The following is a 22855-nucleotide window of genomic DNA, read 5'->3' as shown; positions in this document are numbered from 1 at the left end:
TTATAATCAGTAATTATGTCCCCACTGGATGCTACAAATGCCTCGTTTATAATGGGTTTTAATGGTTTTGTCTCGTCGCACTGGGACACGGCATCAAAGTATGGTAAGGGGCGTAACATTTCTGTCATACACTTGAGGTATTCGGCCAATCACAACGCACTGGATAGCTGGCCAATCAGAGCACACCTCGCTTTTCAGACCGATGAGCTTTGTAAAAATCGATGTGTTTCAGAAAGGCGGGGCATAGAGGAGAAACAATAATGTATAGTATGTGGAAAATAATGTGTTTTTTGAACCTTAAACCGCATAAACACATTTCATTACACCAAATACACAAAATAATGTTCTTTTTTAGCAACGTCATATGACCACTTTAAAAGTATAATTTAATTTTCCCATCATATTTCTATATTAAAAATTGCATTTTTAAAACATTTATCTCAACAATATTTATGTAGTTGTAATTGTACCAATTCAGATGCAACTTCTGTGCCACCTCTGCAGTGCAAAGATGAATTTTGTTGTTACTTATTTTATTTTCATTTGATAATCAATTGTATCAGCCACAAACATGAGGTGAGATCGAGCGCAGGTGCAGATGCGGGAATATAAACTTGCATTTGCGAGAAAAAAAGTCAGAATTATGAGATAAAACAGGTAAGTGTTATGTAAAATGTTAAATAGTAGGTTATTTCATGCTGTAACTGTAGGGCTAATTCAATATGTCACCTATGAACTGCATATGTGAATATTATGTAGACCTATTGTTTAAATAAAATGTATGCTTTAAAAGTAGGATAATCATAGGTTTCATCCATAGTCTGTCTGTTTAAATGTCTGCGTTATGCTTTAAATGGTGTCTTTGATGACCGTATTCTATAAAATATGATTTGCATTCAGATTCTGACATCCAAAGGCACAATACATTTCGTCTCTTATTCCTTGTATTTCCTTCCACTTGTTACCAGTGTTTTTCTGCCACCACAATGTGAGCGCAGCTGCAAGTGACGTAACTGTGAAGTCTACTCCAAATTGGTCTATAAGGAAGTATGATGAAATCATGAGTTAAACTATCACTGTATGGGATTGGGTTGTTCTGACCCTTTATGATGTTAAAACAAATGTTGTACATGGTTGTTGTAAAAATAATCCGAAACAAGCTTAAGAGAAATAAAATCGCTTTATTTTAAAACAAACAAACATATCTCTTGTATGGGGAAAGATAAATTAATATATTGCAAAATACATTATATTCATATTTTTTAAACTGGTTTGTTAAAAATGCTTTTACAATGCATTTACTTTGTAGTGGTCTGTCTTGGGATGTTTAGCCCAAGTCAGTCACAACAGCAGCCACAAGTGTGACCTTACAACACATAGCATGAAAGCAGTTTCCATGCCATTCGTAAAACTCTATAGAGCATACAATAAATATCCAAAATAAATAAGTCCATAATAAATAATCCTTTGAATATTTAAAAAAAAATAGATGCCAATACTGCGGAGGAGAGTTTCAGTCACATTCTTGCATTGCAGGATTCAAAGAGGTAGTGGAAGAGAATAATCGTCTCTCCGACTGCTTTGTTATGAGTTTTCTGAAAAATAAAAACAATGGGTATTAAAGGCATTCTCAACTCAACTCAAATTTTATTTATGAAGCACTTTCAAAACCATTAAAATGGACCAAAGTGATGTCCATAAATAATAAATAATTCTAAAATTCATGCAAACATAAAATAACAACAAGACATACCATCAAGAAAATCATGCAGCCAATCCCTCACAATTCTCCGACCTAATCAAACGCCGAAAGCTTGATAAAATAAGTAGGTCTTCAAGTCCTTTTTAAAAATGTCCATGCTTGACGAGGATTTTATAGATAATGGTAACACATTGCAGAGTGCAGGAGCCGCAACAGACAAAACACGGTCTCCACTACGCCTCAACCAAGACCGTGGGACGGTTAGGAGCATATTCTGAGAGGAGCGCAGATGACGTTGATGACTGGTAAGGGATTAACATGTCCTTTATATACTCAAGGCACGCAGAAGAACATATTTAATATTGATTGAGCACTGAATGAAAATATAAGACTTACCTCATATTCATGTTCACTGGCAGTTTTATAGTTCTTCTCGAATTCCTTAACATGCACATTGTCTGCGTAGTCGCCGCTTCCCTGTAAAAACAGAATGTTTAAGTACAAAGCACATAACGGCTGATCAGCTGGTTAAAATTATCAAACAGTTTTCGAACACTTACACAGTGTGGCTTCAAAATATGTGCGATCCTCTGCAGGTCAGACTTCACAAAACGAATGTGGGGGTATTTTTTATCAACATGCTCATCTGCGTGCAAGATGTGCTTTAGATAGTAATTCAGGATCATGGCGTTGATGCAACAAGAATTCTCCTGCTGGAACAGAGATGATCATAATTTATAACATAAGTTTAATGCCATATATTAAGTACTTACTACACTGTCAAAAACAATCTAAAGCTGTAAATACAACAAAGATTATTGGGGTATGTTTTACAAGAAAATACAATTTCAGTCTTTCTACTTCAAAATGTTATGTTTAATTCCATTTGTTGCTTGTTTCTTTGTAATTAATTGTGAAATTTACTAGCAATTTTTAAGTGAAAATTGTTTTGATTAGGCACTAGTACATATTCCATTGCTACAAATATCTGTTCCGTTGTTATTGTTAACTTACTGCGAATTTGTATTGAATTATAGACTATGTGGTTCCTTTCAGTTCTATTTATTAGTACGTATTAGTGTCAACATCTTCTTGAGAATAAATGATGACTATAGTAGCAAAATAATTTGTATGTAAAGTAGTAATGATTATTGAATTGGTACTACATACTCCAAAAGTGAACAAATATTAATACTAATCACTATCTAGTGAATAAGTGCCATATATATATATATATATATATATACACACACACAGTATATGTATTTACTTTCAGAAAAAAAGGCACAAACCTGTCACTGGGGTGGTACCATATATGGACACTTTAGGTACCAATATGTACCATTTAGAGGTAAATAAGTTGCAATGATGTACATTTTAGCTTTTGTACCACCACAGTGACAGGTTTGTATTTTTGGTTATGATTTAAATAACATACTTTTAGCATAACCTCGGAGATCACTGGAAGCAGTCGTGTTTCGTGGTCTGTGTCTTCCATCTGTGCCTGTTAGGGTTAATACGCATAAATGTTACACATTGAATTTTTAATAAATCAAATGATATTTATAAAATTGTTGATTTTTCATATATATAGAATATACATTGCAGCTGAAGCATTGAAACATACATGATTAGTCATCATATAGAGTTCGTTCCAGGTGATGGAGCTGTCTAGAGGTTTGGGGCGCGGGCGAGTGAGGTGCATCGCCTGGCAGCGCAGAAGGAAGCAGCAGCACATCACAGCAAGCAGAGTTAGGAACTTCATATTGCAGGCAGACGTGTGGATTCAGTGATGTTTCTTCTTATGTAGACTGTTGTTCCTCGCAGACGAGATTTGGAGTTCGTGATGTGACTCTAGAGCTTTTATATTCTCCTGCTTTGTCCCCGTTATTACCGCTACGTCACTGTGGTATCGTCTCTTTACCTTTGGCGTAATCCTCCACCCTCTGCACCTGAGTTTATCAGGTCAAGCGGATCTCTGAGTAACCGTGCATGCTTCATATTCGCTGACTGTTGTGATTGCATCGGAAATTCACACCGCATATTGTCTGACAGAAATAAAGCTGCCAATAATTACTGCAACAAGGACAAAGGACTGGTGAAGCGGTCTGAAGTGGACAGAGTAGCTACTTCCTGTGAATTTCCCGCACTGGCGAATATTGGTAATTAGTGCGCGACAAAAATAACGCCTTTATTACGTGGTTCTTACCATTTAACGCTGCTAGGAGACCTAGGAGGTTTTTCCTCATCAGCATGAAACTCATAAGTTTGAAAGCTGCAGCCGACAGGAAAAATATTACATCATAAACCATATAGTGTTGTTAAAAATTCTGTCAGGATATCTTTGGGGAAGCTGTCGACGCCTGAGACGAGCACAATAAAGAAGGATCGCCAAACGCTTTTGATTGTATTCAAACGTCAAACTAGATAGCCATAAAAGGCCATAAAATATAGGCCTAATGCAAAGCCATATTGTTTATAATCTCTCACTCTATACACAACTGTAAAAGCCTACAAATTTTCTAATAGGCTACTGTCTAACATTAATTCTGTACATTGTATTTAAAAAAAAAACAATTGGGGCTATAGTGTGGTAAACTTGCAGTGAGTCATATGTTGATTCAGTAGATTCGCTGGATTTGTTGAGTTTATTCAGTAAAAAATTAGACTGATTCAAGCAGTTAAAACGTTTCGGAAAGATTCATTTCAAGAGTCATTTATTCGTGAATCGGGACTAAACAGGTCACTATGTTTTTAATGTGTATGTAAAATGCGGTGTAGGAACTAGGCCTACTTTTTTTTTGCATTAATGCTTGAACTACAAATACAAAACAAATGTGCCAAGGGTATACACAAAAAAAAAATGTATATTAACTATACATGTATATATAAAACCAACAAATAAAATAAAATAATGAAAAAATGAAAGGCCTTGTTAAATCACAATAACTTAAATATACCAAATAAATACAGTTTTTACAGCTTTTTTGTTTGTACTCTCCTTAATTGTGCTTCTATAGATATCTAATTCCTTAAGTACCGGTGTAGGAACTACTGTTATAAGATATTTAGTAGCCTATTACGTCATGTAAAAATATGTAAATACATGTTATTGCTAGCAATAAAATTGTTAACTGATTTAAGATTTTTTTTCATGTTCTGACATTGCATGAATGCACCATTTTCTCACTTTGTGCGATCGCTGATGTAGTAGATGAGCCTGAATGTAACACTATTGTGGATGTATTGTGTTCAATTGCTCACCCTAGAGCAGGGGTGCCCAAACTCGGTCCTGGAGGTCCTGCAGAGTTTAGCTCCAGCTTGCCTCAACACACCTGCCGGGAAGTTTCTAGTATGCCTAGTAAGACCTTGATTAGCTGCTTCAGGTGTGTTTGATTAGGGTTGGAGCTAAACTCTGCAGGACACTGGCCCTCCAGGACCGAGTTTGGGCACTCCTGCCCTAGAGCTATTAAATATAAATTTTTATCAGATATAATTTTGTATCAAAGAGGAAAAAGTACACATCTTTGTGTCTATCATTGTACAAAAATGTATTTTTATTACTTTTTTTGCAGACTGAGTTATAGTGTTTAATTAGCAAAATCATTTATACTGAACGCACAATATTGGTCTAGTCATATTAAAATGTAAGTAAATAAAATAAATTACAAATCTCTTTTAATTTTAAACACCAACTATCCAAAAACACACACACAAAAACAAATCAGTGAAAGATTAAAACAATTGTAGAAGGAAATTTACATGTTTACATCCTGAGACGTTAATGGCAATTTTTCAGTCTATGCACAACCGATTAATGGGCTTTGACACATTAGCTCTTTCCCCAGAATTCCTCCTTCCTTCTTTGAGCCCAACCCAAGAGTTCAGAGGCCATGGAGCATGAGGCTGCTGATCTAGATGAGATCTGAGACATCTTATCATCTGGATTTAATATGAAAGAGATATTAAAATGTAAAAAAAAAAATATATATATATATATATATATATTTCATATAATTATAGTTCTATATATATATATATATATTTTTTTTTTTTTTTTACAAAATGTTTGATAAGATATTTTAAGATACTGCTGTTCCATAAATGAGAAATAAAGGACAGCATGTACTGTATGCACAAACAGTACAGACAATCAGTGAAACCAGTGATTTGAAAAGCATTAGCTGTTCTTGATATGTGCACCACATCAAAGGACACGTTGGTCTAATTCCTGTTCCTACTAAAACTGCTAGACAGACATAAAAGCATGAAGTAACTGTAAGTAACTGCTTATGGCTGCTAATATCTGCTAATATTAAGAAGGCGATTTTACCATCTGACACACAGGAAGATTCAGCTTCAGGAAACACAAAGAGCTCTGGCCGAAAAATTCCCAGGTTACCTACAGTTGACACAAAGAGGATAATGTGACTGTATGAGTGAAATACATAAATGAACGTAACACCAAAGGCTGTGAAACTTAATCACATAATCTCCACTTTATATAGTGTACATGTTTTGTCACGTAATTAGTGCTGTCATATCGTTTAATCGTGATTAATAGTTTGTGTTTACATGCTAAGTGTGTGTACTGTGTATATTTATATGTATATATAAATACATATACATACATGTATATATTACAGAAATATTTGCATGTGTGTGTGTGTGTATATATATATATATATATATAAATATGTATTCATATTAATTTGATTTATATTATATATAAATATATATTACATATATTTCTTAAATGTGTGCATGTGTGTGTATTTATAGTTACATGTATACACAGTATACAGTACACACACATATATTATGTAAACACAAACTTTTATTTTGGATGTGATTAATCAATATAATTTAATTTTTTTTCAGTGTAATTTAATTCTGTGATGGTAAAGCTGAATTTTCAATAGCCATTACTCCAGTCACAAGATCTTTCAGAGATCATTCTAATATGCTGATTTGGTGCTCAAGATACATTTATTATTATTATCACAGTTACAAATGCGCTGCTTAATATTAATGTTTTAATATTTTTGTGGAAACATTTTGTTTTCAGGATTCTTTGAAGTTCAAAAGAGCAGCATTTATTTGAAATAGATAAGAATCTTTTGTAAATAAATAGAATCTTAGTATACAGTACACACACATATATTATGTAAACACAAACTTTTATTTTGGATGTGATTAATCAAGATTAATCTATTTGACAGCCCTACACATAATATTTAAATTAACTGGTTATATAAGTCAGCAATTGTTAAGGATCAGATTATGTAATTCAAATAACTGTATTTTCACTTTTTACAATGTTTATAGTGCAAACAGTTTAACTAATGCAGTATATGTATTACTGAATAATACTCAAATAATCAATACTGGCAGGGAAATATATGCTCTCTTATGTTCTCCTAGGCTGCATTTATTTGATCAAAAATTCAATGAAACATTCATATTGTAAAGTATTACAATTTAAAATACCTTATATATATATATATATATATATATAATATAATTTAATTTTTTTTCAGTGTAATTTAATTCTGTGATGGTAAAGCTGAATTTTCAATAGCCATTACTCCAGTCACAAGATCTTTCAGAGATCATTCTAATATGCTGATTTGGTGCTCAAGATACATTTATTATTATTATCACAGTTACAAATGCGCTGCTTAATATTAATGTTTTAATATTTTTGTGGAAACATTTTGTTTTCAGGATTCTTTGAAGTTCAAAAGAGCAGCATTTATTTGAAATAGATAAGAATCTTTTGTAAATAAATAGAATCTTATGTAAAATTATAAATGTCTTTAATATCACTTCTGACCAATTAATATTTAGTTAATTAATCTTTTGAAATAAATGACTCCTGGAAAACAAAAGAAAATCTGACCAAGCAGAATGAGGACCTGAATCAATATAGTGGTACCAAAATAATGCACTGACGTTAGTGGAAAAAAAAAAAAACACAGAAAAGAAGACAGGAGATTGACCTAGATTATTCTCCCCCTATTGCTGGCGGTAACCTAACCTCCCTCTACTCCTTCTGCTGGTAAATGACTAATTTCAATTGCGTGCTTATAGTGTGGCGGTTGTTCTTCCCTTGTATGGATTGGTGATCGCACAATCAAATAAAGTGATATTTTTGTAGCGCAAAATAAAATATTTGCTTCTAAAGTGCATAAATGACTTTACAGCTTGCTAAGGCTCAGTGTAAATTCAAAAAAGCTGTGACTGGTTGGCCTTTCATAATAAAATTCCCATGGGTGCAACCAGATCTACGTCAGTGGATGCTGCAAGGAACCATACCATTATGCTGAAATTCTGGGTTTCTCATTGTGCCCTGGATTCTGTTGGCAGGTGGAGGGACAGCAGCTTTGTGACGATGGCTGGTCTGATGTTTTTGCAATGGCTGGGGTTGTCTTGGATTGGCGGAGTAGTCTGCCGCTTCCTCCTCAGAGCAGGCATCTTCACGCATGGGAAGTGGATCTACAGTGGTCAGGCCAGCGGCTGGCGAGGAATGTGGCAAGCTTCCACTCTCAGCCTTTGCAATACAATAGAGATTAAAATCTGAAGACATATTGTATAACATAATATTGCACATTTGATCTAAGAATCATGTACCTTACTGTGTGGCCGGTGTGGAGAGCCGTCTATGATATGTTTGTAAGGAGAGTGAGGTTTTCCTAAAGGTGGCTCACTCCTCCTTACTCTCCTGGAGGAATGTTTGATCTTTGGAGGAGAGACCAGCAAAGCTCCTCCTATTGAAAATTATAAATAATATTAAAATAAAATAAATCATGTTATAATAAATACTATACATTTTATATAATTCATGATATGATAGCAAGCTTTTTCTAATAAACAAGAGGCCTGAAGTCAGTTGTTCTGACTGCAAATCCTTCAATCATAGTGAAACTGTTGTGAGATGCCAGAAGTATAGGTTCAAGGTGACAGACAGATGTACCATCCACCCAGAAAACCACAGCTGTCTGTAAATCCAATTTAAACTAAAAAAATGTTCATAGGGCGATGAGACCTGAACTTTTGAAAGTGATGTCTAATAGGTTTGATACCAGTGGCTGGAGTGGTCCGATCATGATGTGTTCTTTGTACAGTCTGCATGGTACTGAGTTTGGGAGTTGGCAATCTGCCCCTGTTAATGGAACCTCCAGACCCGTCCACCACTGATGATGACTCAGTTTCCAACACTTGCAACCTAGAAAAGATATGCGAAATGTTGAAATGGAAAACTGGCACAGCATGGGCAGAAACATTTTTGCACAAAAATAGTCATCTTTGTTACATTGTGCCTGGATATGGTAGTACTGATATTTGAGGTTCCAAGCATGCTGGACTTTCAATAATTCCAATTCCAATAATATTCTTGAATTTAAAATAAATAAATGACATGCATTTACAGTATGTAAAATATCTAAATATCTGTTTTAATAATACGTTTTATTTTTGTATGAATTATCCTTACACATCATTTTTTTTTAAATATATGAGGGTAAAAATAGACTAGACATAATTAGGGGTGTCCCCGACTAAGGATTTACATAGTCGAAATCGGAATTTTCGAATCTTGCCAATATTCGACTGATAGTGAAGAACCACAAAAGATTGATAGTCGAATCATATGTTTTGGGGGCAGGGCAAAATACATTACCAAGAGTCAGGTCAGACATTCGACAGTCATAACGTGTAACGGATGCCTCGCAGATACAAACGAGGTAAATAATGTTTTATGTTTTGATTAAAAGATAGTTAACATTAAACGTCAGCAAAACATTTTTTACAATAGTGCTCTCATTATAACGTTATGTGTATATTTATTAATGTTCTGCATTTCTGTTTTGAGCTGCGCGCGCTGAAGATGATCAGTAGAATGAAGCAGCAGGTTTTTAATCAATGGGATTTAACTCATCATTTATCTCATATAGAATACGCTTCTTTATTTTATACAACATAACGTTAATATTACGACTTATAGGCTATCTGCACAAAATGCCCCGAAAGCACATGAACGTGTCTGCGCGACTCTGAATTAACTCCTTTTGTGGAGTTCTTTTGTCCTTTTGTGGTTCTTCACGAAAAAACGTGCAGAAACACAGCAACTAAACTCTAAAAATTCACAGCGTTTTATTATAATAGTGTTCTCATTATAATTATGTATATGAGAGTCCCAGTCATAGTTATTAAAATTCTGCATTGTTGCTTGTCCTGCTCGCGCTGCGCGCTGAAGAGATAATCACCGTAGTACTACAATGAAGCGCTTTACTGCAGCGCAACTCAACCAAATGTTGAGTTTGGTTTTATATGAGATAAATAATATATACACGACATATATAAACCGACTGAAATGTTTTGAAATCACTTGTACCCTACCTGATCTAAAAAATCCAGTCTTTCACTCTGCCTGTGTCAGTTTGAGACTTGTTAAAAGTTTTAAATCCCTGCCGCCAAGATGCTCCTCTGTAGGTCACGGATTATGGAAAGTGAAACTTAAATCTATAGGGGTGGTTGGATTTATTAACGCACGTTAAAGTATTTATTTGAAGCTTCTTTCTTTTCAGATTCTTATTTACAGCATTATTTTAATAGGCTGTATATTAACTTATTGGGAGAAAAACAGTAGTTCTATGTGAAATCAGACATTTGAGCACCCCCATATAGCCAAAATGGCATGATAATAACACCCCGCGAATATTCGACTGTGAGATTGGTAGTCGAATCAGGCTCCTCCTATCGAAGCATCGAATCTTCGACTATTCGGGGTCACCCCTAGACATAATGAGTCAAAATTAATAATGTAATTGTTTATATTTGTGTGACTATGTTCATTTCTTTGAATTGTAATTAACAAGCTTCCTATTCAAATTTCAATCCAACTCAATTCAAATTCCAACGAATAGAACAGAAGCCAATTCTTCAATTCTGACTTTTGCCCAACACTGAGACCATCATGTTGGTTCTACTGTTGGCAGGTTCTCTCTTCTCAAAAACAACTGAGGTCACATTTCAGAGGAACAAAAAGCACGTACCTTTCATTTCTCTCCTTCATGTCCCCATGCTCATCTTTTGGATTCCCCTCATTTTTTTCAACTTTTAGCTCCTCCTGTGAAATCTCCGACTCATCCCTCTCTCCAAGTCCCTCTTCTTCATCCCAGGCCAACTTCCTCTGCACAGGGAGGGTGGGGTCTTCATGAAGACCAACCTCTTCAGGAGAGCTTCTGCTGGCTGCCACAGAAGCAGAAGGCCCAGGGCTAGAGCTTCCCCTGACACTGCCAGCCCTAAAGAGACAAGTTCTGGATTTGCTGTAAACTTTGAACTGAATTGGACGAATTTTGATGTTCAAGCTCTGCTCACCTGGCCAGGTCCAGAGCCTCGATGATAGGGCTGCTACTAGTGCTTCTGCAGGCCTCAGATTCAATGGAGGATGAGGTGCCACTAGAAGGCTCCCACTTCCAGTTGTGTTCTGACAGGATCTGATTCAGGTGCTGCCGAGAAAAATTAGTTCCCCAGGCCCTTTTCCTGTAGGCCTCAGCCTTCTCACGTAGCTCCTGAACCTGAGGAAAAACAGTAGAGTTGTGAATAATAAATAAGAGCCTAAGAAAAAATAGGACTAGACTGCAGATAATATGTTAGGCAGGAAGATTAATAATTTATTGGAAGCATGGACAAAACACTTTTCAGGGCTCAACAATAAGGATTAAGGATGCCTCACTGACCCATTGAAGTTTTGGGCCAGTTGTCGGAATGGGTTAAAAATCATGTTTTAGTTAGATTAAAAATTATAATAAAAAAAAATTATATAAAATATAAATTTTCACTTCCTTTGTAAGAAACATAAAATGCAAAATTATGTTGTTAAAAATGATTTAATATAAATTTTTGTGGTGGTAAAATTTATTGTTGAGCCCTGATATTGTCCTTCTACATGCTTAATATAAATTTGTTATTGAATCAGCATAAATTCACATTATGCAACATTGTCACATCCGCCTCGAAACCCGTGGAGAATTAGTGTAAATGTGAAGGCAGTCATGCTCCTAAAGAGCTGACTCAGAAAAACACTCCTGTCCCATACGGTGCATCTTGAATGAAAGTTTTGCTGGAGATGCATCAAAGCACACTTGACACCATAACCTAAAGTTAAGTACTTGTGTCTTACAAAAGTTACTTTGTTCTTACAGGGTCAGCATGTAACAAAAACTGCTTTGAAGGCTCTAGACTATAAGGTTTACAGTCTAACCAACAAATATTAAGCACGTACACATTAGGGCTGGACGATATGATTTTGAAACGTGCAGTGCTCATGTTTATTCAACGAAGTCAAACGGCACAAATAAATCAATGTATGGGAAACTGGTAATGTATATCGAAATATGGGAAATGTGTTTAAAAATCATATCACCGTTATTGAAAAAAATTATATCGCGATACATATTGATATTGAATTATTGTCCAGCCCTAGTACACATTAAAATAAAGAGTTGAGCACTGGATTTATTGTCATGACAGATGCTGACCATGTAAAATCAAAGAAATCAGATTAAATTATTTACTAAGCAGCAAAGGAACCACATGAAGGTTACAGTGTGACACTTATACAAATTGGGGGAAAAGTGATGAGAGCTAACTAATATCTTAAATAACAGCTAATTAATCAGTTATGTAATACTACAAATATGAATCTTATTAAAAATACATTTTGTCCCCCTCTATTTCATTTGTATTCTAGCTGTGTATTATTCTTTATTATTGGCTCCTCTAATAAGATAATATATTTGTCACTGAAGAATGAATGAATGAATAAAAAATACATAAATAAATAACCTCTGCTAAATGAAAAAATGTCAAATTAGGTGTGTGTTTTTTTACTTTTAATTCTACGCTCTACCTAAAACATTTATCTGTGCTTGGATATAATCAGTGAGTGAGCCAAAAGTCAATACAGGATTACCAGATAGCCGAAAGCAAAAAAAAACAACAAAACCACAGACAACTTCAAAGTTCCATGTATGCTGACAGATAACATCTTGCCAACTGATCCACCACATGCACACAGCTCAAACACACACAGACACTTCTTCAAGAATAGGTCCACATGAGATGATACCATATACGTAGTCTAACTTTGAATGATGTCATACAGAACATTTTGTGTGGCAGCACAGAACAGACACACACATAAGCAAATGAAGGTCTCTTTTAAGACAGCAGCAGCAGTGAGAGGATGGATGCAACAGGCGGAACAGTTACCTCATGATACCACTCGTGAAAACGTTCACACCCCTGCAAGATTAATAATACAGACCAGTAATTAGAGAGACTGCCTTTCTGTTTCCTAACAGCTCTTCCACTTTTTTAACGCACCACAGCTCAAGCTTTCATGTAACATGGTGTCAGAATTGTTTTTGAATTAAGCATTCATTATCTATGGTCTTTCATTATTTGCTGTCTTTTAAGTCATCCCTTGTGTATATTAATTGAATGTTATTTAACTGAAGGTCTAAAAATACGTAAATGATCAAATATTAAAAAAAAAATACTTTATCTTTGAAATATATTGGACATTCACCCCATCTCCAGTCTTGTTAAATGCAGTACATGTAATTTGTTAATTTACATTTTCGGATGAAATATTCCTTTGATTCAGTACTTGATATTCATGATATTCATAAACATTTTTTTTTTTTTTTACTTTTTCAAATTTATTTTTATGCCATATCAGAACCAAAGCTATTGCATGTGAAGATCAAAACAGTTTTAAATAAAAGAAATAAAAGAGGTTAAATTAATTCATGTATATTATTTGTATTTTTTACTGGATTAATGGCTATTCGTTAAATTCATTATTTTATAATTCTTTTTTTACTTTTTTTTTTTTACATTTACCATTTTTTTATGCCAATTAGAATAAAATGCTATTTTCTGTGGACTTTTCCCATAGTTTGTTTTTCTCCAGAAACTCACCTCTTCCTTTGCAGTTTTGATCTTCACCCATGCTTCATCTCCGTAACTATACTGGAGGGGAGAACGAAAGTTGGATTTGTACTCAGTTTTCATTTTCCTGTCAGGCAAACAAAGAGGGACACGGTAAATACTTCTGTGGAATTTGTGAAAAAATCTATTTGACATAAGTTGAAGAATGTATAATGTAACCTGTTGTTTATCATATGGACGTCAAAATAAATATGTGGTGCTTATGTGCTGCTAATGCAAAATGTGTGAAACAGGCCTTTTGAGGTTTTTTTTTTTTTTTTTTTCCCTAGTCCTGCACAAAAAATACTACAGTCACCTCATAACTGTGGGTGAAGGGTCTCTCAGGGCACAGGGTGACCTCACTTCCTGTTGCTGTCGATGGGTGACTTCCTCTTTGGGGCTTGACTTAAACAAGGCTTTTGAGGTTTTTTTTTTTTTTTTTTTCCCTAGTCCTGCACAAAAAATACTACAGTCACCTCATAACTGTGGGTGAAGGGTCTCTCAGGGCACAGGGTGACCTCACTTCCTGTTGCTGTCGATGGGTGACTTCCTCTTTGGGGCTTGACTTCCTGCTCTGTTGTCGCTCCTTCTTCTTGTTCCCCTTACTCTGGCATGATGGGCATTTAGGCAAAAGCACATGACAAACCACGTCAAAGGTGCAAACATTTTCGGAAATGTATACTTCCTTACTGTGCAATGAGGACTATGCATATAGAATGTGTAAAAAAATTACGAGGAACTAACAGGTTAGTGAAACTGGTTTATCCAGCTCCATAGTTATGCAGTGATAATTGGAAAGTCTGTGTCAATTGACGTATATGACAAAGCTGAATGTAGATATTTCTGTGTACCTTCTCTGGGGTTGTGTTCTCTGCATCAAGCTGTGGGACCTCGTATTGTTCAACATCTCGCCTCAAGCGTGGTGGTCTGGAAGGAGGTGATACTTTGAAACTTCTCTTGTACTCACTCTCCATAATCACTGGGTTTGATTTGAAGGTGGCTCTGTTGTTACTGTACAACATCTAAAACAGATATGAAATAATCCAAAACACAAAAAATGAACCTGATGAAGGCATTCTGATAACAAGATACTACTGAGAAAGATAGTATTGTTGCTCTCTGTAATTATCATTAGTTTAATAAAATTAATTATTTTTCAATAAGCAATTCAAATAAAATGATATATATATATATAATATATATATATATATCAAGAAATCATGCATCCACTGACATGAAAATCTCTATACTACCATCTAGTGGATAAGGATTTTTTTTATTGGCATTCAATTACACAATATTTTAGTACTAATTTATATCAATATAAGGAACACATCATGTGACAAAAAGCGCTGTGTCCAATATGTCAGATAATCTGGCCAGGAGATATAATAAAGGACTGGATGCAAACCAATGTGTCATGTTAAAAATGATTTTGAATTATGACAATGCTCATAAAAATGCAAAAAAGTACCTCATGAGCAGCTAGCAGGGGCGAATCGGCCACAGGTGTTTTCCACATGAACTGCCTCTGGTACTCAGAGCTCAAATGGCCATTCCTCTGTCGCTCCGATCTCAGTACCGCTCTTTTCCCTAGGCCATGGTTAATCTAATAGAAAACACAAGCTCTGAATAACTGTAACTGCAGTAATGATGGTATTAATAACTAAAAATACAATTCTAATTGTTATACACTAATTACGGAGTTATAAATGATTTTGAAAAAATTTAAAATGTTTATAATAAAGATTTTTTATTACGTAAAATTAATTGTGGTATAGAAGCCTTATATTTTGTGATAAGGTATCAGAGAAACGGTGAGGAAAACTCCAACAGTCGGTAAAACCTCAGGGGGGAAAACATGCTCGTCCACATACTCTGGTCAGATATTCTGTTTATTGAAAGGACTACATATGAACAGAACTACAAATGGGCCTCCTTAAATGTGTTGCCATTTTGCGTTATTGTTATTTAAAGTGATTTTACACACTTATTTATAACCAGACTCACTCCATTCTGTTGCTGCTGGTCTGCAGCAGTGGTGGATGTCTGAGCTGCTTGCTCCTCTGCCTGTAGTTGTTGGGATGGTGCAGCGGTGCCCTCTGGTGGCACGGGGTCTCTTGGGGCAAGAGGGGTCGCTACTCTTTCTGCACTAGAGGCTCTGAGTCTGAGCACAGGTGTGACAGCTGGAGGAGTGACAGGCCTGCTCTTCTCCTGACACTGTGGAGATGGATCATGCCCTTCCCATCGGAAAGAACTGGATATCTGAGGTGGATAAAATGGCACTTTCCTTTTCGATATGAATTGGGGTTCCCGAGTAATTCCTTTAAATGCAAGAAGAAAGATCAATCAATTCAATTTTAATTTATTGTGTGATAATCTTTTTAATTTTAGTAAGACACATCTATCAACACATCTAGCTATCTATCTGACTATCTATCATCTGCCAATATCGATCAATCATCTGATATTATCTATCTATCTATCTGTAGTCTGACAATAAAGATCAATCATCAGACACTATCTATCTATCTATCTATCTATCTATCTGTAGTCTGACAATAAAGATTAATCGTCAGACAATATCTATCTATCTATCTATCTATCTATCTATAGTCTGACAATATTGATCAATCGTCAGACAATATCTATCTATCTATCTATCTATCTATCTATCTATCTATCCATCCAGTACATACTTGACTGGTCAGAGCGCAGTCCTGCCAGTCGCATCCTGCGATGTGGAGAATCGCTTCTGGATCGTGTTCTTCGACCCTTGTATTTACTTAGATACTCGCTGATTCCCTATTAGAATTAAAACATACAGAAGACAAGTACACTTTATAGCATAAGTAAAGCACACTTTATATTTAGTATGTTATACAATCTGCACATTCAAATGAGAGGTCTGGGAAATGATATATCTTTGATTTATTAGAAAAGCCCTGCTTAACAACTAGCTCTTAAGTGACAATTGGATAATCTTGATGCCTTTTAATCCGCGCACAAACTTCTTCAAGACATAACAGGAAGTAACTTTACCATAGACTGTATAAAAACAGAACGTTACCGACGGTAACTTGTAAAGGGTTTACCGTTTAAGACGCTTCTTAATAAATTCACATAGTTTCTATTTGTTTTCAGCAAAGCGTAAACTATATATTACACGGGTTCGTATTAATGTATATTTAGTTACCTAAATGTAAACACCCGAAATAAATCTCAAAACTGAAAGCATTTCTGCAGCCTGCAGCGCGCGCTCTCTTTTCCTCAAACAAATGACGTCGCACGAGCTCGTGCACCTGCAATCTGGTCTAACTCACAATGTTATAAACAGTTTCCAGTGGATGATAATTTGATTAATTTACCTTAAAACGCACAGGCATTCTGAGCCAGTGGTGACTAGTGCACAGACATGTCCGTGAACAAAATAAGTGTTTTTGTCTCACGCTTGGTGGAGTAAGATTAGATTCGGTTACATGCTTTGCCGTTACCTTGGTGAGGCTGCAGCGTCCCAGGATACGCGCATGCGCACTGCTGTAAGCCGATTTGTTATGACGCTTTACTGCACTGTGTGTGTAAGAAAAAGCTATTTTTGAAATTCAGTTCTGTTAACATGCAAATAACCACCATTTGCTCGTCAAAATCTAAATGTGTCAGTTCGGTTCATGTAGATTGTGATAAATAATTCTGATGTGTGTGTGTGTGTGTGTGTGTGTGTGTACCTACTTGACCATATTTTGGGGACACATTTTTCACCCAAAAGTGAGTAAAACCTGACAAAAATTACATCCTCATTTGTAAAACTGGTATAAAAATAAAGTAGGCTAAACAAAGTTTTTTTTAAATTGTAAAAATGCAGAAAGTTTTCTGTGAGGGTTAGGGGTAGGGGTGGGTTTAGGTTAAAGGGGTCATATGATGTTGCTAAAAAGAACATTATTTTGTATATTTCGTGTAATGAAATGTGTTTATGCGGTTTAAGGTTCAAAAAACACCTTTGCAACTTTACAGATCTTCTTTATGCACCAAGAGCTTGTAACACTCCAAAGAGAAAGGAAAAACTGAATTTGCATCATATGACCCCTTTAAAAGGTGTATAACTATCTGTATATAAAAACAATAGAAGTCTATGTAATGTCCCCATTTAGATAGCTAAGTAAACGTGTGTGTGTGTGTGTGTGTGTGTAGTAGTAGTAGTAGTAGTAACAAATTTATTATGATACTCTCATTGGTCAGATTTGATTTTCTTTGCGGAACAATTTAAATAAATTAAACTGGGGGAAACATTTTTTCTCACAAATAAAAGAAGTATCATTTCAACTTAAAATGTATACAAAAAAAGCTGACATTGCTATATAGCTTACATAACGTGCTCTTTTTGTTTAAATTCTACAGAAACAAATTTAGGTAATGTCATTACTCTCAGATTGTTTTAAGTGATATTGTTGCCTTTGTCAGATGTAGCATTCAGTTCATCTGACAATTATTATATTTGGGCATTTTGCTTCAGATTCCACAAAAGATTGTTTTCCTATGTTGATTTTACATTTATGAATGCAGATTTTCAAACTGTAAACCTAACGTCTCTGTCATCTGGGAATAAATTGAAAATTACTTAAATATGAAGAAGAAAGCCATGTTCCTCTGCTTTTGGGTTCTCAATGTAAAATTGTTCTGTATTACGTCAGTTTGTAGTCAATGTGTTTTCTGCAATAAAAGTGTAATTAATGCTGCATTTAGTCTACTAATTTATTACAGTTATTTATTATTTATTACAATTATTTATTACATCTAATAAATAGTTGTTTGTTTGTTGTTTGCTTGTAGCTGATACTGATTATTGTTGTTTAAACAGCAGATGGTAGTAAAGCATCCCGTAATAAACACAAATACATTATAATTTCGCCATCACTACTACTTAAATGTGTAGTTTGACTAGCTAGTAACTTTAAATTACAAGCAGCATAATGAATGGCTAAATGTCATCAATGTCTAAACCTGGCATTACTTAAATTTAGGTAATCCAACCATTAAAATTCGAGGCTGCTACGCCATTCATCACTTTTACAAATAATGTTCAGTACAAGGATGGCAGCAGCACCTTTCCGCGAGAATTTGCGGGTCTCTCAAAATTGGGGACGTGGCAAGACGTGCAATAAACTCGAGCGATGCAGCAAAAGATTTTGAAGCCTCGGCGCTGATTGGTTTTCAGATTTACTGTAGCCAATCAAAAGAGAGTGCGGTGAGTCGCGCGTTTTTAAACAACGGTGTCCATTACATCCGGGGTTCGTTGTGCTGAAGTGGCCCAATGGCAGTGGATGGACTCCACTGTTTGTTCTGTGATTGGATCGCTGCGTTACCCCAGCCTGAAAAACGGTGTGGCACAGGGGTGTGCAGAGTAAACCAAAAAAGCGGTATTATATCTGGGATTCTCGGCCTCGTATTAAATCTAGGTATGTTTGTATTTTATACACGGTTTGATACTCTTTTGCTTGTTTGGTCTTTAGTAATGTGATTGACCACTGCATTGACTGACCGTGTACGTTGTAATGCCGACTCACTTAAAGGGACAGTTAGTATTGAACGTGAAAGGGATAGGTTACCAAAATAATACAATTTTGTCATCATTTGCTCACCCTAATGTTGATATAAATGTCTATGACTTCCTTTCATCTGTGGAAAACAAAAAAGGTTAGAAGACTGACAGCCCCAGTCACCATTTACTTTCATTGCGTCTTATTCCATACACTAAAAGTGAATGGTGACCATCACATCTTAAATGTGTTGTAAGGAAACTTTTTTTTTGCCTGTTTGTGCTGCTCAGATTATCGTGATTATATCTGTCTTAAATGTTTGGTTAACCACTAGTAAAGAGCTATTGTGTACTTTGAAAGGCAAGAACATCTTATTGCCAGGTAAATCCTAATCAATCTGTTTATAAATTTGTCATATGTGATTTATTTCTGGTGTGAAAGATCTCTAATTGAGTCTAAAATTACATAATTATGTTTTTGTGCTAATTTTGTTGGTGGGTCTTGGGCACTTGTCATTTTCACCTTTTTTTATTTCCCCTTTTATTTTTTCCCCATTCTCTGGAAACACATTTTTGTTCATGTCGACGGTGTTTCCTGTCAGAAATTCTGCCTGATATTTTGCCAGTGTGGATTGTTCTTTTCCCCGTTACACACATTTACACTGCCCTTTAAAGGTTTAGGGTTAGTAATTTTTTCCCCCAAGGAATTCATATTTTTATTCAGCAAGGACTTATTAAATTGGGCAAAAGTTGACAGTAAAGACATTTATAATGTTGCAGGAGGTTTCGATTTCAAATAACAGCTTTTTCTTTGTATTCAGCATCAGCAGTGAATTCTGGTTTCCACAAAAAAATTGAGCAGCACAGCTGTTTCCAGCCATGGCAATAATACGAAATATTTCTTGAGCAGCAAATCAGCATATTAGAATCACTTCTGAAGGATCACGTGACACTGAATACTAAAGTAATGGCTGCTGGAAATTCAACTTTGACATTACATGAATAAATGACATTGTAAATATATTAGATTAGAAAACAGTTATATTGAATTATTGTAATAATATTTCACAATATTACTGTTTTACTGTATTTTTGATCCAATAAATGCAGCCTTGGTGAACATAAGAGACTAACTTTTGAACGGTAGTGCACGTCACACTTCTTAGTCAAACATACAGTGTTTACATTCACTGATTCAAACAGACCCTGTCAACACATAAAATTTTGTTTGCACATTGGATTATTTAAACATCGCCACATTAGAAATACCTGTGATCGGTATTTATTTTAGTTTAAAAGGGATTTGGGATGTATATATGTTAATATTTGCGCTCTCTTTCACCAGAGTTTATGTGATGAAGATGGAGATTAGGCCTCTGTTGATGTGCTTTGCTCTGTGCGTGGTCTACGCCACCAGCAAACCCACAGAGAAGAAGGACCGTGTCCTCCATGATGCACCACTGAGCAGCAAGGAGCATGACGACGGCACAAACTTTGACTATGACCATGATGCCTTCCTTGGGGAAGAGGAAGCCAAGACGTTTGATGACCTGACCCCAGAGGAAAGCAAGAATAGGCTTGGGTAAGGATTGTGCTGAGTGTTTAGGGGAATTTAGTAGTGATTCGCAGCAACAAGATGACGGAAGTCATTCATTTTCATTGAGAGTTGGTCGTTTTCAATATAAAATAAATGATTAAGAGAAAACACACTCCTATAGTTAATTTATATCTGCATGTTTTTGCTCTTTTTGTGCTGCCTTTCAGTAAAATTGTGGATAAGATCGATGCAGACGAGGATGGCTTCGTCACAGAGGCAGAGCTGAAAGCATGGATCAAAAAGGCTCAGAAGAAGTACATCTATGACAATGTGGAAAGACAGTGGAAGGATTTTGACATGAATAATGATGGCATGATCTCCTGGGACGAATACAAGAATGTCACTTATGGCACCTACATATATATATATATATATATATATATATATATATAATGAAAGTCAATGGGGCCAGTGACTTTCATTTTATTAACAAAAACACTTGAATTTTTCTTCAAAATATGTTCCATAGAAGAAAGAAAGTCAAGCAGATATGGAACAACATGAGGGTAAGTAAATAATGACAGAATTGTCATTTTTGTGTGTACCCTTAAAAAGTGTAAAGGTGAGTTTTTACATCACTAGCATATCCAAGCAGAATTACAATAAGTGTTTTAATAATCATTTGTTCTATCTGCGTTTTTATAGATGATCTGGACTTATTAAATTGGGCAAAAGTTGACAGTAAAGACATTTATAATGTTGCAGGAGGTTTCGATTTCAAATAACAGCTTTTTCTTTGTATTCAGCATCAGCAGTGAATTCTGGTTTCCACAAAAAAATTGAGCAGCACAGCTGTTTCCAGCCATGGCAATAATACGAAATATTTCTTGAGCAGCAAATCAGCATATTAGAATCACTTCTGAAGGATCACGTGACACTGAATACTAAAGTAATGGCTGCTGGAAATTCAACTTTGACATTACATGAATAAATGACATTGTAAATATATTAGATTAGAAAACAGTTATATTGAATTATTGTAATAATATTTCACAATATTACTGTTTTACTGTATTTTTGATCCAATAAATGCAGCCTTGGTGAACATAAGAGACTAACTTTTGAACGGTAGTGCACGTCACACTTCTTAGTCAAACATACAGTGTTTACATTCACTGATTCAAACAGACCCTGTCAACACATAAAATTTTGTTTGCACATTGGATTATTTAAACATCGCCACATTAGAAATACCTGTGATCGGTATTTATTTTAGTTTAAAAGGGATTTGGGATGTATATATGTTAATATTTGCGCTCTCTTTCACCAGAGTTTATGTGATGAAGATGGAGATTAGGCCTCTGTTGATGTGCTTTGCTCTGTGCGTGGTCTACGCCACCAGCAAACCCACAGAGAAGAAGGACCGTGTCCTCCATGATGCACCACTGAGCAGCAAGGAGCATGACGACGGCACAAACTTTGACTATGACCATGATGCCTTCCTTGGGGAAGAGGAAGCCAAGACGTTTGATGACCTGACCCCAGAGGAAAGCAAGAATAGGCTTGGGTAAGGATTGTGCTGAGTGTTTAGGGGAATTTAGTAGTGATTCGCAGCAACAAGATGACGGAAGTCATTCATTTTCATTGAGAGTTGGTCGTTTTCAATATAAAATAAATGATTAAGAGAAAACACACTCCTATAGTTAATTTATATCTGCATGTTTTTGCTCTTTTTGTGCTGCCTTTCAGTAAAATTGTGGATAAGATCGATGCAGACGAGGATGGCTTCGTCACAGAGGCAGAGCTGAAAGCATGGATCAAAAAGGCTCAGAAGAAGTACATCTATGACAATGTGGAAAGACAGTGGAAGGATTTTGACATGAATAATGATGGCATGATCTCCTGGGACGAATACAAGAATGTCACTTATGGCACCTACCTTGGTAAAAATGTAGTCTGTTTTTATAACAAGGTTAAAGAATTGGTCACACACAAAATTAATTTCTGTCAACATTTACACACACTCATGTCGTTCCAAACCTGTATGAATTTCCTTCTGCTGTGGAACACAAAATAATAATTA

General features: G+C 35.4%; 2 protein-coding genes across 2 annotated transcripts in view; one reads left to right on the top strand and one right to left on the bottom strand.

Annotated features, from left to right (window-relative positions):
- Positions 1 to 5494: 5494 nt before the first annotated feature.
- On the bottom strand, positions 5495 to 17439 carry LOC107694231 (nuclear protein MDM1-like). The gene is made up of 15 exons (XM_016493870.1): positions 17432 to 17439; positions 17197 to 17272; positions 16402 to 16507; positions 15713 to 16026; positions 15177 to 15311; positions 14554 to 14724; positions 14179 to 14309; positions 13694 to 13790; positions 11084 to 11283; positions 10759 to 11007; positions 8788 to 8930; positions 8336 to 8472; positions 8021 to 8255; positions 6036 to 6104; positions 5495 to 5644 (listed from the first exon to the last, which is right to left on the bottom strand). The coding sequence occupies exons 1-15, from the start codon at positions 17437 to 17439 to the stop codon at positions 5535 to 5537; spliced, it is 2181 nt and encodes a 726-aa protein (XP_016349356.1). The 3' UTR covers positions 5495 to 5534.
- A 4667-nt stretch (positions 17440 to 22106) lies between these two features.
- LOC107694270 (calumenin-A-like) overlaps positions 22107 to 22855 on the top strand; it is a 2877-nt gene continuing 2128 nt past the window's right edge. The window contains exons 1-2 of the mRNA XM_016493918.1: positions 22107 to 22339; positions 22522 to 22726. Coding sequence (XP_016349404.1) covers positions 22113 to 22339; positions 22522 to 22726 — 432 coding nt within the window. The 5' untranslated portion in view covers positions 22107 to 22112. The remainder of the gene's footprint in view (positions 22340 to 22521; positions 22727 to 22855) is intronic.

This window comes from Sinocyclocheilus anshuiensis, unplaced genomic scaffold (assembly GCF_001515605.1).
Source record: "Sinocyclocheilus anshuiensis isolate Anshui unplaced genomic scaffold, SAMN03320099.WGS_v1.1 scaffold1316, whole genome shotgun sequence".
Lineage (NCBI taxonomy): Eukaryota > Metazoa > Chordata > Actinopteri > Cypriniformes > Cyprinidae > Sinocyclocheilus > Sinocyclocheilus anshuiensis.
This window is presented reverse-complemented; position numbering and strand designations above follow the sequence as displayed.

Coding starts and splice junctions, on each gene's coding strand:
- LOC107694231 (XM_016493870.1), bottom strand. Junction 13,791..14,178: donor CCTTCACCCACAGTTATGAG/GTGACTGTAGTA, acceptor TTTGCCTGACAG/GAAAATGAAAACTGAGTACA. Junction 11,008..11,083: donor GAGGCTCTGGACCTGGCCAG/GTGAGCAGAGCT, acceptor TTGTCTCTTTAG/GGCTGGCAGTGTCAGGGGAA.